The sequence below is a fragment of the Gopherus evgoodei genome, chromosome 1 (assembly GCF_007399415.2).
Source record: "Gopherus evgoodei ecotype Sinaloan lineage chromosome 1, rGopEvg1_v1.p, whole genome shotgun sequence".
Taxonomy (NCBI): Eukaryota; Metazoa; Chordata; order Testudines; family Testudinidae; genus Gopherus; species Gopherus evgoodei.
Genome location: NC_044322.1, coordinates 204,095,863 through 204,115,732, shown reverse-complemented (window position 1 = coordinate 204,115,732; position 19,870 = coordinate 204,095,863). Strand labels below are relative to the sequence as shown.

General features: G+C 43.9%; 1 protein-coding gene across 1 annotated transcript in view; it reads left to right on the top strand.

The window, feature by feature from the left end:
• Positions 1 to 9,859, top strand: part of DPT (dermatopontin) — a 29,529-nt gene extending 19,670 nt beyond the window's left edge. The window contains exons 3-4 of the mRNA XM_030583420.1: positions 2,877 to 2,984; positions 8,390 to 9,859. Coding sequence (XP_030439280.1) covers positions 2,877 to 2,984; positions 8,390 to 8,456 — 175 coding nt within the window. The 3' untranslated portion in view covers positions 8,457 to 9,859. The remainder of the gene's footprint in view (positions 1 to 2,876; positions 2,985 to 8,389) is intronic.
• Positions 9,860 to 19,870: the final 10,011 nt, after the last annotated feature.

Below are 19,870 nucleotides of genomic sequence, written 5' to 3'. Positions count from 1 at the left end.
AGTCCTGGAAACAAAAGCACTTTCCTCTTCACCCAGAGGGAATGCAAAATCAGGCTAGCAAATCCAACACACACAGATTTCCCCCTGATTTCTTCCTCCCACCAATTCCCTGGTGAGTACAGATTCAATTTCCCTGAAATTTCCCAGAAAAGAAAACTCCAACAGGTCTCAAAAAGAAAGCTTTATATAAAAAGAAAGAAAATACATACAAATGGTCTCTCTGTATTAAGGTGACAAAATACAGGGTTGATTGCTTAAAAGAATATTGAATAAACAGCCTTATTCAAAAAGAATACAAATCAAAGCACTCCAGCACTTATATTCATGCAAATACCAAAGAAAAGAAACCATAGAACTTACTATCAGATCTCTTTGTCCTTACTTTAGAAACAGAAGACTAGAAAGTAGAAACTACTTCTCCAAAGCTCAGAGAAAGCAGGCAGACAGAAAACAAAGACTCAGACACAAACTTCCCTCCACCCAAAGTTGAAAAAATCCGGTTTCCTGATTGGTCCTCTGGTCAGGTGCTTCAGGTGAAAGAGACATTAACCCTTAGCTATCTGTTTATGACAGGCTGCCCTTGCACCTGCAGTGTGCCACCACCCTGCTCAGCCAGCACTCAGGGCTCAGACAGCACATGGAGCCTTCCTGGCTGCCCATGCACATAAGGGCCGCAGGGACATGGTGGCAGCTTCCGGGAGCCACACAGGGCTAAGGCAGGCAAAGAGTCTGCCTTAAACCTGGACCCCTACTGTGTCACCAACTGGACTTTTAACGGCCTGGTCAGCAGTGCTAACCGGTGCAGCTAAGGTCACTTTTCGACCAGGCGTTCATCGAAAACCAGATGCCTGGCAACCCGACACTTGAGACACATTGTGCATACGCTAAGAAGACGACTCTGAGCCTGATCCAGATCTCTTCAGGGACTTCAGTGGGAGTTGGATTGAGGCCTATCGCCCAAATCCTCTCATCCACAGAGGACATCTCTATCTCCTTTCTTCTATCAGAAAACTGAGCTCAGTGTCATCCATTCCCCTGGCTGTGTTATTTCTCCCTTCAGACAGGTGTTCTGTTCAGTTGTCTGCAGCAGTTGCCTGTATCAGTGATGAAATGTTGTTGGCTGTGGATCGTCACTTAACAACACAGCACCACAGAGACTGGGTTGATCGCCAGCCCCATGGCTGGCCCACTGACACGGATGCTGTTACACAGACCTGATCACACACTTCTCAGATAAGACCAGACAATGTTGCACTCATGCTGCAATCACTAATTTGTTTGATGATGGTGTACGGTTAGGGGATAGGTGGCAGAAGAATGCCTGTGGGGTAAAAAGGAATCAGCTCCTGATGCCTTTAAGATCTTAAACAGCAGCATCAGAATTCTAACCTGATTCTTATTTTCATTTGCCCGGGAATAATATTTTGCCAACTGTGATGTTGCACGGGATGGTCTTTTCCTTTCATTTTCAAGAGCAGAAAATGACCTGTAATTAAGTCACATCTGCTATGTACAGAGAAAATAAACAGCTCAATAGTATGGTAAACAAAGTAATCTAAAATGCATTTAATTATACAGCCATTGGTGGTAATTTCAGAGAATTTTCACAGAAACAGTTCTGGTATAAAGCAGCCTAAGATAATATGTAAATATGATCTTTTTGAAAAATCAGATATATTTGCCTTAAAATATTCTTTCAGTTTCTGATAGTTCCCATAGTTACAGGTTAGGGCCCTGATTCACCAAAACACTTAAGCATGTGGTTAATTTTTAACATGTAAGTAATCCCAATAATACTATCCCTATTCAGCAGAACATTCAAGGATGCGCTTAAATCCCACTGACTTTAATAGGCTTCAAGAGCATAGTTGAGTGCTTTGCTGAATAGGGAGGGGGCTATTTGTGTGTGTAAGAATGTCCTTAAGGTCTTTGCTGAATTGGGGCCTACATCAGGGAACTGGGAGTTAGAACTCCTGGGGTGAAGTCCTGCTCCTATTAAAGTCAGGGATAGTTTTGCAATTGACTTTGATGGGGACAGAATTTCCTCCTGAAACCTGATTCATCGCTATGTTACTCCAGATTCACGTTGATATAACTCAATTTACACCTGCATAAACCCAGTGATGAATCCAGCCTCTTGTCTCTATTGCCAACCTCCACCAGAGTCTTGATGGATGACCTTGGGCAAGCAGCCTACCCTCTCTGTGCCTCTATTTATTCATCTGTAAAATGGGAATAATACTACTTGTCTCCTCCCCAGGAGGGTTGCTTGTAACTATTATTTAATTAATGTTTGCAGAAGCACTTTGAGATCCTTGGATAAATTACACTGTACGCATTTAATCCAGATCATTCTTTCTTAAAGCCTGAATACAAACCAGGCGGAAAGAGAAGAAAGAGGAATGCAATAGCTGTTACGTTCATATGTATAAGTCATAAATGGAGACATGGTTGTATTTATTTGACTTGGAAATATTTAGGACACTTTGCAGTAGTAAACCAAACAAACTGTTACTAGGAAAGTGAAAATACTTGCAACAGAAACAGAAGAAAGAGACAGGCATTACATTCTTGTTCAGATAGCAGCTACTCTGGGAGCAAGGCAATGTTTAATAATCAGACCTGCTCTACACAAGCTAAATTCTTTGTAATTATCCAAAGGATTCCAAGAACAAATTGCATGCAAGAGAAACAAAACCATGTTATGTGTAGGACTCTGCATTATTATGTTGTCAATGGATAAGAACTTTCAAAGAGTAAAGGCTTTCAAAGAAACAGAGGTGAAGATTCTGGCACTTGATCTGCATTCAGTCAATTCTATTTCTTTCTTCTTTTCTTCCAAAAGGTAAATTGTGTTTTCTTTTCTCTTGACAAAGTATGACAACAGAACAGCCAGGACACTATGGAGAAGATATGGACATGATGTTGTACACTTATGATCATTACATCCGGGGAGCAACTACTACTTTCTCTGCTGTGGACAGGTTTGCTTTTTGCTTTGAGTTGTTATTATAAGTGGGAGAAAAAGTGGCTATTTCACCCCCATCTGGAACATAGGATTGCCCTACTGGGTCAAACGATGGTCCATCAAATGCACTATTCCTCATCTGGGTAAGTCCATCATGCACCTGGGTAAATGTTATGGGCTGTACATGGGGTAGGGGAGGAATTACCCCCCTATCCTGAGTGGTAATCAGCTTAGATGAGATTTGGTTAGTAGGCATAGCTACAAGCATTATTAGCAGTGGGCCTCAGCCAAAAAGTTCACATGTGGATCTGCGCTCTCCCCAGATTTACTGGTGTTTGGATGTGTAGTTTTGGCTCTGGCCTACCTCTGGATACTATTGTTTATATAATTATCCAGATCTTTAAAATTCCAGCTTGACTATCCCATACTCCTGGAAGGACAGAGGTACTCATTTCAGCCCACACTTCATGTAGGCAACTGGGGAGATAGCAGGTGTGTAGAGCGCCTCAGGCCACACAGGACTGCCAAATGCTGCAAACTGTGTGCGGCGAGGTGGAGACACATTTACTGCTCCTTCTGCTCACTTTCATACTCAGTCTGCGTGCGCCACACTGTATCAGCCGCAGGTGATCCACATCAGATGTATGCTGCTTCCTGACAAATTAGAAGCTCCTTTCAGGGTGGACTCCTGAAGGATACTATGCCCTCAATCCCCTTTCGCTGGCATCAATTGCCATAGCCACAGAGCCCCTGAAGACTGCATTTTGCCATCTTTAGCTTGATTAAGGCAGAGAGTTGCTAGGTGCTATCACTGGGGTACAAGGAGAGGAGGACTGGGACTCCCCTTCCACTCCCACCCCCGAAACCCCATCATAACAGTAGATACATCCCCTCTAAAACCTCACAGCAGTCCTAATTTAACACCACCCCCAGCTTTTATATATGGCGATTGTATGACTATTTTCTCTGACCCAGTGAGTAGAGCCTAGTGCTGGTGGCTGACTGCTGGTTGGAACTCCTTCAAGTGGTGTGCCAACAGGGACAGATCATTGGTCTGAGCCTGTACAGTAATTTCCATATTCTTATAGACATGACATCAGATTATTCCCCATGCCAGAAACCAATTCTTATAATTTACAGTCATGTAAAAGGGACTGTGATAAATAAAGTGGGGAGAGGGTAGCTCCCTTTAATGGACACCCATCAGCCTTGACAGGGACTAAAATGCCTGTGTTTGTGGACATTCAGGGAACTGACATTAACAATTTGAGGGGATTTCAATTACAGGCTTTTTCCATATGCAAAGAGCAACACTATGTATTCAGTCTAAAATTGTTTTCCTTTGTCTAAAATAAAAGTAACAGAAAGGAACAAAAGTAAAGTCTTTGTGAGAGAAGACAGACACAGTATGTGCATCTCCACTGTTCAGGGTGATGCATAAATATATGAGTTATGCACACAGGGAGAGTTCTTAGTAATTTCATAAAATGTTAGGGTTAGAAGGGACCTCAGGAGGTCATCTAGTCCAAATCCCTGCTCAGAGGGGGCCCAATCTCTGACTAAATCCCTAAATAGCCCCCTCAAGGATTGAATTCACAACCCTGGCTTTAAGAGGCTATTCTCCAACCACTGAGCTATCTCCCCCAATTTAAAGGTGCAGAATATAGAAAACAAAGGCACAACATCTTAGCTACATACACAATCATAATGTGACTGAATAGCCTCATCCCTTCAATATCTTAAAAATGGATTGGGCCAAACACTGGTGAATATTCTGTACCATAGATCAAGCTGGTTCATTAGTGTAAGAACCTATTCACAAACAACTTGATGAATCAGAAGCTGAGTTTCAGGCAGAAGGACACACAGAAAAGGGAAACCCTATTAATCTACTGCGGATTTGGATTAGCATTCATTACTGCCTTAGGAGCAGGGCTCTGTGTACAATGAGATTATACAGGCATGCAAATAGATATCATTGGTCTGTTTTTGAAATTGCTTCAAAAACTTCACTTTAAAATAAATTCTGTCTCTAGCCGTCATGGTTGCAGAGATAACCTTCAAAATGTGAACTTAAGTAGAACAATGCAGTGTCCTGTTAACTATTTCACTGCTGGATATTTTAGCAGCGACACCAAGCCAATTTGCTAACCCACCATTATGGGATACCATTGTAGATAATGAGTTGGGGTGTACAGAGGCAGCCAGCTGTTGCCAAGAGTGGCTGGAGAGAGGAGAATTAGGAATTCAAACACTTTTCCTGTCCACCCACATTTACAGTAAGAGGAAAAGAAGAGCTACCTTGGCCATAGTGACCTTCCCAGCTCCCTGGAAGCAAACCAGGGACTCCCCCTGGCCAAGGTTGTCAGCGCAATGCCACAGGAGTTGTGGATTTGCAGAAATGATAATAAATTCCCAGGCTTTTATGGTCCCAGAAATGATAGTTTCTGACAAAATTAGATGGGGCTGATGATTGCTTACTGGCAACCTTGTAGTACAAATTATTCCTACCAAAGGCAGGAGTAACTGATGCAAGAGACAGGCAGTTGGATCAGTGGTGCCTCGTCTCCCTTGTGGTAGAGAAGAGACAAGACTCCAAGGTCATGACTACACTAGGTTTTTCCCTTTAGCATTTCCCACTGCCGCTATCCCCATTGATAGTAGCAGTGGGAGCACTAGTGTAGTGTAGACAAGGCGCTGGCTGCTGGTTGGAACACCTTTGAGCAGAGTCTGATGACATGGTGCTTCAAATGCCAGCTATATTCAGGAGCCCCCGTCCCACCATCACTATCACTGGTGGAGCTGAACCTCTGATAGCAGCAGTGGGGGATTTTAGAGAAAAAAAGGCTAATGTAACACAGCCTTGGAATCTTTAGGGAGGCAGCTGGACACAGACAGACCTTGCTGTTTTTTCCAGCTCTCTAGTTGCCAGAATGACTAATGCAGGCTGTTCGGCCAAGCGCCACCAGTCCAGGTCTCCCTAAATCCGGGTTTGGAATCTGCAGCCATGGAGTGGGCCTTAATTATACTGTAGGGTGTACATGTTAAAATGCACGGAGCATGCCCTCCTCTGCAATCCTGCCGCTACAGCCCGTATGGGAACCCAGCAGGATTTGGCAGTGCAAGTGGTGGGACACAGAAGTCACTCCCAGCCACAGCTTTTCTGGAGCGTGCCTTATACGAAGTTCAACAATTTGGTATACGGAGATTTTTGTCATCTGTTCTTCTGTGTCTTTGCTTGAGTGAACTGAATAGTGAGAAATCTCTTAACTGCTATGAGAATCATCATTAAAGACACCATTAAAGACAGCTACCTGTGTGGTAAGTGCAATAGAAATGCCGAGGAAGACACTGACTACCCAGATAGATTAGCTAAGCTATCAGGTGTTTTAGGCTCTCCATTAGGTTTTGTATTTTTAATTTAATTGGAAACAGGTTATCTGAGGATTTAAATATTTCCCTGCAGCTTTGGAAACCCAAATACAGCAGAACTAGGTACACGAGAACCACAGTGTGAAAGTGACCAGTAAAGCTATGCTTCCTAATTAAACGCATGTCTACACTGCAAAACCAGGTGTGTTCTTAACTCAGGTTCAGACACAGAAACTCAGCTTTAACTCAGGTTACAGGAGCCTGGGATTGAATTTAAGTGGCTGACTTGAGTTAGATGCCAACTTGCTATGTCTTCACTGCTGCTTTAACGTGAGTTAGCTAACCTGAGCTAAGAACACACCTTTTTTTTGCAAGGTAGACATACTGTAACAGAAATGCAAGAGATTAAACGAACAGCACAAAGGATACAAAGTAAGCCCAGAATCACAGATGCCGATTCCATGGGTGCTCTGGGGCTGGAGCACCCATGGAAAAAAAATAGTGAACGCGCAGCACCCACCAGCCATCCACAGATCAACTGTTCAATGGTGGGCAGGAGGCTCTGGGGGCAGAAGGCAGAGCACCCACCCAGAAAATTGAAAGTCGGTGCCTGTGCCCTGAATAGTCCCAAATAAAGTTGATGGGGCTGAAAATTATGTTTGGTTGATGGATTGAGGTCTAAATTAACGTTTCAAAACTCTTTCTGTTTTAATATCATAGACAGTATTATTAATACATGAAGTAAAGAACATTTATTTTAAACGTGCTTGATTTTTATCATGACAATGTTTCTTAATGGCAAAGTCACTGTATCTGAGCTTTTGAGCTTAAAGCCTCCATTACAACAGGTGCTAATTTAATAGACCATAATTTTGATCTGTAAAACCTTGTTGAAACATGATGTATCTGTATCTCTGGGTATCCAAGTGACCAAAGGAGTAACACATCTGTGATCAGCGTGCATGTACCACAGAGGATGATTTCTTAAACTGAATCTAAAAATAAATTTGGCATTATATTAGCCCTTGGCAACATGCATGTCAGCAAACAACAATCAAAACTAGCTAGCCAGGCAAAAATGTTAGAAAAATATTAAACCCTGCTGGTTAATGTGAGAGACACACTGTTCTAAATAACACTCCATTCAAATGTGGAAAACTACCATAATAATATGTACAGTAAATTGCAACTGAACTGAAAGGACTTTTACTTATAGAGAGTCCAGGGGGCAAAATTTTTCTCTCATGTACTCCAGTGCAAGTCAAGAGTAACTCAACTAAAGTCAATCGAGTCACATCCCAGCAAATGTGAGATCAGTGTCTGTCATCCCTTCTCTACAGCACCTCCTGTCTTTCCTGAATGCACAGAGGCATGCACCATATGGGGCTGCCAGCAGAAGACAGACACTGTGCATGATCTGGGAAGGAAATCTCCCCTTCACCTGGACTAGCTCTCACAATGTTACCAACCCAGCGTTCAGACTCAAGCTCAGACGATTAGCTGTATCAGAGCTTCTGGAAACCACCAAACTTCGGAGAGCCACTCATTACTAATTTAAATCACAGTTGCCATCTGCCAGTATTTTACTCTACATCTGAATTCTTTAGTTACCCAGTGCCACATGACAGCTGAAGTCAACCAACCCATTTCATGTACCGCAGATTACAGAGCGACTCATCATCTGACCAGTGACTTTTGATCATAACCAGCCTGGCTTTTCTCCTCTAGTCCCTGGTTTGAAGCTTACTGGAGATAGATCATCATCAAAAGTTGATATCTTCTAATGGGTAATTCAGTGACCTTATGCCCTTAAGTTTGTCAGGGGGTAGGGCAGGGCATTACTAATCTTCTGAAATATTCAGCTGCCTTCCGTAATGTAACAGCACACAGGTAACACTTGGAGGAAGACTGATAGGGCTAGTTGCAGACAGTCAGATTTTGCTAGCTGGAGGCACCTTTAGTGCAAAGTTGTTCTCATTTGTATAATTTTGTCCTCTGTGGTTGCCCTCGCCTCATTAATGTCTATCTCTTGTCTCTCTTCCCCGGCAGGGATCGTCAGTGGAAGTTCATCATCTGCAGGATGACAGACTTTGACTGTCAATTTCAAAACCTTTAGACATACTGCCTATACCAAACGTGGGGAGGCTGGGATGGGTGGGAAAGGGGCAATTAAACTCACAAAGAGAGCATCAAGCAGCACCAGCTGGCGGCTGAAGTTACAGTTCTTCTTTGCCTGTAGAGCTGTTAACCACAGTACCAGCCTATGGCACCTTTTAGCCTAGTAACATGATTGCAGCTTCAACCTCGGAGGACACCCTTGAACGTTATGTGTGGCTGCATCTCACAGCTAAAATGCTTATGATATACACACATTTTATTAGCAGTTATATCTTTTTGTTTTTATCCACTTCGTACATTATTTTGCGTCGCGCCTTTATGTCAAATGCCTCCCGTCCCTGAACCACTGCACACAAGGTTAAAATACAGTAGAAGCTCTCCCCTGTGCACTTCATTGCTCTTTCACGCCTTCTAGTTGGCACAGAAGTCCCACTGGTCTCTCTCCACTTCCCAGTGTTTAATAACTGAGACTGTGCTGTAGAGAGATTTCACACTGCCAGGATCTTGGCATTTTCCATATTGGGGATTTGCCCCAATTCCAGCCGTTGGTGTAACTGCACTAGTGCAAATCCTTTGTGTGGACAGGAAAAGCCACTATTTGCATTAAAAGAAGTTACTCCTGTTTGAAATCATTCACTAGTGAAAATAGCAGCTTCATCTGTTTATATTAGGAGCCTGAATCTCCTTTAGACTTAGGGTATACCTACACTTTGAGCTGGGACTGTGATTCCCAGCTTGAGAAGACATACCGGTACTAGCTCTGATCTAGGTAGCGAGCTAAAAATAGGGCTTAGCAGCAGCCGTGCAGGCCATCGGAGGGTCAGAATCCTGGATATTCCTAGTCCACATCAGAGTCCATGTGGCTACGTCTTCTAGATTGGCCATGCTTGCTAGATTAAAGGTGGTGCGAGTGTGCCCATACCAGCTCCAGTCACAATCTCCAAGTTCAGTGTAGACATAGCCTCAAAGTGATGTTTGGAAATGTTCACTTTCAAGTGTACGTTTTCCCTTCCCCATGTAGTCGGCAGTCCATGAGCCACCAGATTTCAAGAGTGTCGCTCAAAGAACACTTGTGCAGTTGCAGTCCAGCCAGACGACCTTCTGATGACTTCCGCCAGAAAGGTCAAATATGGGCTTTTTCACACTCAGAGATGTTTAGGGCTTGAGCCTTTGCCAAATGAAATCAAAGACAAAGTTCCCACTGTCTTCAGTGGCACATGATCAGGCCCATAATGAAGACATGCACCAAACTCAAGATTCTAAGATCAAGAGAAACACAGACATGAACGGAGTCAATCACTCAGTTACCCCATCACAAGCATCTCTCTTATACTAGGTCTCTACTAGCATACTATGAAATGTTATCATTAAAACACTTGTCAAATAAACAAATTAAGTACATTTTGCAATGTGGTAACCTGGGTCTTTTTTAGCCTGCTTGTTCACTTAACTCACTAATCTGCCAAAAACCTAGTCATTCACAGATTGCATCACCGTCATTCGTGAGGCTCTGTTCTAGCCAGTTACTAGGCCAAATAATAAGTAATAGAGGAAAAATGAAATTTGAGAGGCACAGGAAAGGGAGAGAAGATTTTAGCTGACATTGGAAGAGATGGAGAGTTGATGAAACAAAGAGTGTAACGCACAAAAGGCACTGCAGAGAAAAAGGCCCTCACACCAGAGTAGTGATGGGAAAGGATATGGAGTAAAATCAAACTCACAGAATTCTTGGTCCTCCACAGGAAGATCTCTCCTTGAGAGACACCTGTTACTCTCATTTATGTCAGCCCTTCTTCTGGCAACCTTTGTCTGTCTTGTCTATTTAAATTATAAATTCTTTGGGGCAGTGACTGCCTCTTACTATGTGTATGTACAGCACCTATCATAATTAGGTCCTGTGCTTGTGGCCTCCTCTTAAATATTTCTGTACTACAAATCATCATTATCATCATCATCTCAATCTCCTACAGCTGTCTATAGTTACAGACATTTTAAGCGGACACTAGCATCATACATTTGCAGATAAAAGGTTTGCAGAAGCCAGTGCAAAATGTAAAATGAATCAACATGCTGCATATAATACCTATCTCTCATATAGGGCTTTTCTTCAGTAGATCTCTGTGATGGGGTGCCCACTCAACACAAGGCCTAGAGGAGTTGAAGTGGCCAGGCAGGCCAATTAATGGCCCAGGCTGCACCTGAAGGAGACAGAGAACAGGCCATTAATTGGAAATGGGCTCGTCTTGGCAGGAACAGGAGGGGCTTGTATAAAGCCCAGGAGCTGTGAACAGCAAGGGGGTTGTAGAGAAGAGGTCTATAGTACAGGTGTTGACTGCTTGTTGCAGGGTCCCTGGGCTGGAGCCCAGTGTGGTAGGCCTGTGTTCTCTACCAGCTGGGAAGTGGTGCAGGCATTGGAGTGGATAGCTGGTCTGGAAGGTCTTTGACTTGCCTGGATAGGGAGGACTTTAGTGACCTGGCTGGAGAGCCAAGTCACAAGCAGGAAGCTGCAGCTCTGAGAGTGAGAAGGGCTGCAGGGTGAAAGAGATGACAGGTAGCAATACTGCTAGAAGAGGGAAATGCCTGGCTGGAGCTAATCCTCAGAGCTATCAGGAGGAGGTGCCATGTACGATGAGTGGACCCCATGACAATCTCAAAGCACACGAGAAAGGATGTTGATATCATTATTCCTGTTTTACAGATGGGGCAACCGAGGCACGGAGACAGGAAATGATTTGCCCAGGGTCACACAGCAGCCAGTGGCATAGCCAGGAACACAGCCCAAGACTCCTGAGTCATAGTTCAGTGCCCCACCCACTAGGCCATAGTCTCCTTTCTTTTTTAAAAGCTTCTAACCTCTAGCCTGCCTCATGGAATTGACCTCCCTCTACGCTCCTGCCAGCTCCCTCTGTTTAGCCTTTGGCTTCTTCAGTCACTTTGTGCAATGGCCCCCAAAGCCTTCTCTCTTGGATTTCCTGCAGGTCTAGGACAGCCTAAAGATATTCAAAAATATATTGATCCTGATTTGATGCTGCCTTGTAGCTCGTGCAATCAGTTACACAACTGCAAAATGAGGTTAAAACACTGACCCTGCAATCTGGCTAGTCCCAGCTGCTGGACTTGCCCCTTGGGCCAGTGGTCATCCAAGCGTAAGACAGAGCATCCTAATGCTGAAGGCTGAACTGCTTGTCAGTTTAAGGCTGTTTTTGCTTCCTGCCTGGGTCTTGTGCCGGAAGCAGTGTGGTTATACCCAGGAATGGAGTCTGTAGAACACTCTGGGATTCTTTGGAATCAAAGGTGCTATGCAAATTAATGAATGAGGGAAGTTTAGGGTTTGTCTACATGGCACCACAGTGCAAACTAGAGGGGTGTGATGTCTGGAGCACTCTGACGTGTTGTTCCCTAACTGCCCCAGGTGGACTCCATTGGTGCACTCTGACAGGTGCCCAGTGCACACGGATGTTGTCACATTTCACACAGGGCTATGTTAATGTGCAGTGGTGCCTTTGTAGAGAATGCTAGTTGGGTCTACAAGGGGAAGTTAGAACGCAACAAAAACCACACACCCCCTAGCTCACATTGCTGTGCTGTGTAGACAAGCTCTTAGTTGGTGATCTGGCTTCTTGTCCCAGCTTCACCACTAACTTTGCAGTATGACCTTGGTCAAGCCACTTTAACATCTCTGTTAGAGCTGGTTGGGAATTTTACAGAAAAATAGGGTTTCACAGGAAAATGCTGATTTGTCAACCCCAAAATGTTTTGTGGAAATGAATCAGGTTTGACAAACTTCTGAAAATCAAAGGCAAGTGTCTGTTGCACATCTGCCCAGTTTCCTGCCAGTTTGCCTAGCGAGGTGCTAGAAAGCCTGGGCTTCACAGGGATGCAGACTGCCCTGGAACTGGAACCACCTGATGGCATCCCACCTGAGACCATGCAAGTTCTGGCAGCTGCTGACTGAAACTGATATGATTCTTTTCAGCTTCAGGGCTATTTTTCAGTGGTGGGCAGCTGTGAAACTGAGAAGAATCATGCCAATATCAGTCAGCAGCTGCCCAGGTCTGGGGAGCATATTCTGTTTTGGAAACACCCTGTACTGGTGTTTCCAAAACAAACATTTTCGAGAATTTCTAGTTCATGCGGAATTTTGATACATTGGTTTTGTTCTGAATGAGAATGAAACTAGATTTCAAAATGTCAATTTCTCGTGAACTGGAAGTTCTGAGTTTTAACCAGCTCTACTCTCTGCTTTTCATTTACCCCTGCTACATAAAGGGGATAATCAGACTTAGGTGTCCTACCTCAAGAGGGCTGTGAGAGGAATATTTACATATCTATAAAACATATGGATGGATGGTGTTACTAATATGCAAGCTACTGTGTCACCGCTTCGTTTGATGCCTTGCAGTAGCTGTGGGGAGGCAAAATCATTGGTGGGAGAAATCCACAGGGCAACTCAGAGATATAATCTCTTATTATTACTTCTGCACAGGTTGCATTCTTCTGTTTCTTGCTAGAGCAGTGGTACAGAGCATGGATGACTAGAGCAGTGCATGAAGCACTGCCAAGGCTCTTCCTAGCCAGACTTCCTAGGGCAACTGATAAATTCTGAAAGCTATCACACATTCCTCAGGGGAGGAGAAATAACTTTAAAATGCTAGGAACCAGCAAAGATACCTCCCCTGAAGTCTTTCATAGCCAGGTTTTGTTCACAAGCCAAACACAGATTCAGCTTCTCTCAAAGCCTAGTTGTCCCCATGTAATTGGGGGTCCTGTGTTTAAATAGGGGCCAATCATTAGTGGAGGTGGATGGGATGGTTTCCTCTGTAGGACAGAGACTTTGGTAGAGGTGCAAAGTGTCTGGTAGTTCTGTGGGTCAGTGAGGCCATTTGTCATGGGAAGAATTCCTCGATGATCCATTCACCCCCATCCTCACAGACCAAAATGAGCATTCTTCTAACCACCTGCTGACAGGCCTTGAAATCTCCTCTCCCTGTGCAACGTCTCTCAGCTGTCCCTCCAGTTCTCCCTCCTCGCCCACCCACAATAAGCTCACTGTGAGGTTATACCCACCTTAACCTCTTTTCTGTGTATACTTCAGGATTGAGATCCTGTGGAAACAGGGTCTTTGTTTCCAGCCACACTTCTCCAGGACTAAAAAAGTCTTTGATGCATTCAGTACCCAGTGTCTCTTGTGGTATTGTTTTCACTGCAGAGATAACTCAAGTTATAGCTCAAGTGTTGCCCATAACTCAAGTCCCACCTCACTTTCAAACTCTTGGATATGGCTACATAAGAACGGTCACACTGGGTCAGACCAGTGGTCCATCTAGCCCAGTATCCTGTCTTCTGACAATGGCCAATGAGGGAATGAACAGAACAGTGATCACTTTAATTGAATTGTCTGGTTAGAACTGACCCCCGACCTGATAAGGCAACTCCCATCTTTTCATGTATTGTGTATATATCTCTTCCTACTGTATTTTCCACTCCATGCATCTGATGAAGTGGGTTTTAGCCCATGAAAGCTTATGCCCAAATAAATTTGTTAGTCTCTAAGGTGCCACAAGTATTCCTCTTTGTTTTTAGTGATCATCAGGTGATCCATCTCGTGCCTGTTAATTTCATTTGGTGACTCCTAGTTCTTGTGTTATGAGATGGAGTAAATAACACTCCCTTATTTATCTGCTCTGCATAAGCCAAGATTTTATAGACCTCTATCATATCCCCTCTTTTCCAAAGTGAAAAGTCACAGTTTTATTAATCTCTCCTCATACGAAAGCTGTTCCAAACCCCTAATAATTTTTGTTTCCGTTTTCTGTATCTTTTCCAAATCCAATGTATTTTTTTTTGAGATGACGTGACCAGATCTGTACACAGTTTTCAAGATGTGGGCGTACCATGGATTTATAAAAATGCAATATGAGATTTTTTGTCTTATCATCTATCCCTTTCCTAATAGTTCCTAACATTCTGTTAACTTTTTTGATTGACACTGCACATTGAGTGGATGTTTTCAGAGAACTATCCACAATGACTCCAAGATCCTTCTTGGGTGGTAACACCTAATTTAGACCCCATCATTTTATTTGTATAGTTGGGATTATGTTTTCCAATCTGCATTACTTTGCATTTATCAACATTAAATTTCATCTGCCATTTTGTTGCCCAATCACCCAGTTTTGTGAGATCCTTTTGTAGCTGTTTGCAGTTTGCCTGGGACTTAACTATCTTGAGTAGTTTAGTATCAGCTGCAAATTTTGCCACCTCACTGTTTACCCCTTTTTCCAGATCATTTATGAACATGTTAAAGAGTACAAGTCCCAGTACACACCCCTAGGGGACACCTCTATTTACCTGTCTCCATTCTGAAAACTGACCATTTATTTCTACCGTTTGTTTCCTATCTTTTAACCAGTTACTGATCCATGAGAGCATAGGTGCTGAGTTTCTAATCTGACCCCGCAGTTCTGCCCAGGCCCCACCCCCACTCCACCCCTTCCCCCAAAGCCTTGTCCCTGTCCCAATTCTTCCTGCCTCTGCCCATTGCCTGCCAAGTTCCTCCCCCACCCTTGAGCATGCTGTACCCTCGTGCCTCCCACCCCTCCCCCAGCATCTCTAGACATTGCGAAACAGCTGATCCACAGCAGGCAGCAGGCACTGGGAGGGAGGTGCTGATCAGCCGGGCCCACCAGTGGCCAGAAGGCACTGGGGGGAGGCTCTGGTAGGGGGGCTGCTGGTGGGTGCTGAGCACCCACCATTTTTTTTTCCATTGGTGCTCCAGCCCCGGAGCACCCACAGAGTCAATGCCTATGCATGAGAGGACTTTTCCTCTTATCCCATGAAATTTGGTGGTGCTTTTAACTCTGTTTGGCGAGCCTACCAGAGGCTATAAGCTATGACCTAAGTTAGCAAAACTCGTCAGCTGCCAGCATGACCACTCTGTAGTGCGGAGGCAAGCTAGCACCACTCAAGTGAGGCTACTCCTCCAATGCCTTCCCACAATCTCCCCATCCCCATGTGCCTAGAAAAGACAGACAAGTTCTCCCACAGTTCATTTGGGAAATAATTTGTAGAGTAGCTCAGCTTACTGCAGTTCAAAGAACCATGGGACATGTCCCTAGAAGTCTTAGTGCCACACATGAGCAAGTGCCCCGCCAGTGTGGATGCAGCCGTTCAAGTGTGTGTGTGTGTTTGTGTGGCTGCTTTCACTTGAGTTAAGCTAACTGAAGAGCAGAAACTCTAGTGTGGATAACGCAAGTTAACTCTGCACTGAAGACATGGGCTGTTGTGACCCTCAGCAGCACAATGCCCCGAAGACCTACACATCCACCTTCTGGGACTGGCCCTGAGCAAAAGAAACCTACTGCTGTTCTAGTGCAGTGCCTTTTGGAGCAAGCTTGCAGATGTCCGAGTGGTGGAGCTGACACAATCAAACTCAGAGAAGTTAAAACTCTTATGAAACCACTACTGGAAGGGATGACTTGGTTGTTTTTGCAATAGTTACTCCTCAGAACTATACTTTTAAATTCTACCTGGGTCCTGCTCAGCCCTGTGTCATGGTGAGGCTGGTGAATTGCTTCCCACATTGTTTATAGGGAGTGAGTCTTTTGGGTGAGACTTTGAAAACCAAAATCTCTCCATGGCCAGCTCCACTTGTACTTATTTGTAAGTTACCCCGATCCTGTGCTTGGGTCAGGATTAGAGGGGCACAAATGGCTTTAAGCCACCTTTGCAATCCCAGGGCCAGGTCCTTAACTGCAGTAAATCAGCATGGCTCCATTGATGTGAGTGGAGCCACACTAATTCATACCAGCTGAGGGTCTGGCCCCTGTATTCTTGGGCCATAAACAGGCCTGTCTGGCCTCTGGGATAAGTTAGAGCAGTTGTAAGGCTAGTCTAATTTACCCTCTGCTTTCCAGTATGGGCCCTGGGAAGGAGAGAATAGCTTAGTGCAGTGCATCCCAGCCATACTCCTGACATATCTCTGATCTGCCAGGGGTTAGGAGCTAGGAGCAGGGCCAGTAAACAGCTCTCTTGCTAGTTTTACACTGCCTAAGGAAATCTTCTGCACAGGAGCTATTTCCACACATTTTTGCTGCTGGGGTGGTATAAAAGGCCCAAGGGATTTTTACTGGTTCGGCGGCCCCTGCCCTGTTCTATAGCATGATGGCTACTGCTCTGCTCCCCAGAGGTAGCTATAACTCTGTATATTGTGTGGCAAGGGCTTGGGAAAGGAAGCTCCCACAGTAAACAGAAAAGCATATTGTACCATATCTTACCCCATTACCCTTTATTTTCTTGGAGGCCATGTACATTTTAAGGTGCATTTTCCATTTGGTCCCATCTTTTTATAATAATGGTTAGCACGCCTCATCTGCAGATCTCAAAAGCAGCTACTATTATCCCCATTGCCTAGGTAGGAAACTAAGGCTAAGATATAATGACTTTACCAACATCACACAAAGAGCTAGGAATAGAACCCACTCCAGGACAGAGTCCCAGGCACAGCATTCCATACTTAGCTGATACACCTGGATGGGGAGAGGCCTCCTTAAAAAGAGAGATGGGACGATTGTCATGGAGAAGGGCACCTCGCTGCCAGGTCTTTTCAGGTATGTCTACACATGCTGCAGTCGCACCTCTGATTGCAGTGTAGACATACCCTGATACAGCAGAACTGGTGGCAGCAAATAGATCATGGTGTCAAATCCATGGATACCAAGATGACGGGCTTGTTACAGGCACCCTTCAAAAGGTGCAGACATTTGGTTCAAATAAGCACTTGAGGTTTAATTGAGTTTTAGTTGAAGTACTTATGGCTGCTGCTTCTAGTTGAGGCTGGAAACTGCACAAGAACCACCTCTCACAAGAGAGATTTCAAAGCTTTGCATCCAGCTAGAACCTGTAAGGGCAGAGTGACATGAAAACGAAGCACAAAACAAGGTGATTATCTGACTTCAAAAACTGATCAGGTTTGCTGGGAGTTCTAGGTGGCAGTGTGGAAACAGATGGAACTTTACTGTCACAATCACAGCTGCTTAGCCCACTCTTATTGTATCCATCCAGCCTCGTTCTCCTCTCACTAAAACTTGTAATAATCAGGAGCAATTCCACTGAAGTCAGTAAAGCTACAGTGGTATAAAGCCAGTGTGCATCAGATCTGAGTCAGGGTTATAGAGTGGGCCAAATTCTGCATCCCTAATTTAGACTAAATTCCATTGCAATGAAGTGCTGTGCACACCTACGGTACAAGGGGTGGAGTTTACCTGTGTGGAGGAGCAGCACAAGACCTATGCATAACTCAAGGCCTACTTAAGTTCATACGGTTAATATGTGTTTAAGCCAAACACTTGGGAGAAAAGCAGTCCCTGTTAAAGATCCAACACCTTTACCCCTTCAGATAAGGGCTGAGAAAGCTCATAGCCTGCATCTCTGGCATTTTCAAAAGTAGGGAAGACCAGCCTTTATGGACCTGCTGCTTCTACGGTAAGAAACAAGTGTGGGGGGGGAGGAAATCCCACTTAATAAACAATCAAAAAAACCTTTCAGGCATTTTTTTAAAACATTACAAAGAGGAAAAATAATTTTAAAAGGTGCAGAGAGGCATAAACCAACTTTTCTCCTATGTAGGTCTCCTTTAATTTGAGATTGAATTGAGTTTGTGGCCGAACAAACCCACTCTTCCTAGCTGGTGTTGACCTCATGAAGACAGAGACAAGAGAGGTGGCAGGGATGATTGGGGACTGAATGAACAGTATTGCCAATCCCAAAATATTGAGTTGGGCCCTCAAAAACTCCTGAGTTTGGCTTAAAAATCAAGAGACTTTTAAAAATTAATTTTGGATTCTTTCCTTTTACCTTCTGATTTCTGAGCCTTCAAGGTGCACTCAGATCACGCTTCTCAGGCTTTTCTCTGCAATCATGAGAGCTAGACACCTACATTTTTAGTGATAAAAGCTGATGTTCTCATTTAATCACCTGACTCCAGGAGTTAGAGCTTTAAACAAAACACCAAATATCATGAAACTAGTGATAAAATTATACAATGTTGCTATCTGTCACATATTTAACCTCCATCCCACCCCAATGTTCAGTAAGCGATGCTGAAATAAGGCACATTTCCTGAATGATCAAGAGGGATATGAAACCTCTTTCAGTTAAGTGCCTGGGATTTCATAACATGAGATAACCTTGGCACAGCAACCTCAAAGCAGAGAGACGCCAGCACAGCTGAAGGGAAACCAGTACATAGTATAAGGAAGTGCTCTGGCAGGATATCAGCCGGCTCTCAGGATAACATGTTTAAATATCTAAGGGTCTTGAGCTTGCAGCCAGTGAATCTTTCCAGTTTAAAATTTAAGTCTAGCCTATCTTTATCCCATCAGCCATGGGTTATTGTAGTGGTCTGCCCCTTTAAGACTACTAGACTCTTTTAACCCGAGAACCTCACCTCTACTGGCAATGGAATTTTGTGCCTCAGCTGTTTGCATGTGCAGTAGGCAGAAAGAGCTCTGCTAATAATACCCCAGACCTGTAACTGAGTGTGCCTGGATTTGCCTTCCATGAGATAGTACAATGATACAGGGGACTATTACTTTATTCATGCTTATATACACATTTATAGTTACTTGCCACCACAGAAATCCAGGGTTACGCTTTGAGAAGCTTAAAAAAGGCTATGAGGCTGCTTACATGCTTCAAGTTAAGTTCATGCATCCATTTTTCCAGGATGAGGGCCTACAGGGGTGATTCAGGCCCCCTCTCCCCCTTACTCACGTTGAATAGCACTGTGAATTTAGAAGGAAACAAACTGAGCAAGGGCTTGTTAACCCAGCATTTTTTTTGCTCATGGAATGCCAAGAAGAGGAGCAAAGAGAAGAGAATTATCAAGCAATCTTATGAATTTTCAGTGGTGAAATTCTGTAAAATAACATACAGTACGGTACAGTCAGATTCAAACAGCTGCGATGACCAACTTAAGTTTGAAGGCAATAAACAAGTCAAGAAATAGGCAATAATATCCCAAATAACTTTCCAAATTAAAAAGCCAACACCGTAAATTAAATATCTTCCTGAAAGATAGGCAATGTGCCAGGTGAATCCAAGCCAACTGGTAATGTTGATTTAGATTTTTTTTCAGTCTGTGTTAAAAGTGCTTGGTCACAGATCAAAGCAAATGGACAGAAAGAACAGATGGGAACAAGGCAGTGAAGAGGTATACATACAGGCAGGAAGAATGATCATAAAAAAGAAATGGAGACAGGAATAGATAAAAGAGAAATGAATTAAAGTGAAACCTTTTACCAAACACCCCAAGCAAGCAAAAGAAATGGACCTAAGCTAAAAAATTGGATACAAATCTGAACTTCTATGTGTGTATGAGGCTGGCTCCAGGGTTTGATTCGGTCCACTATA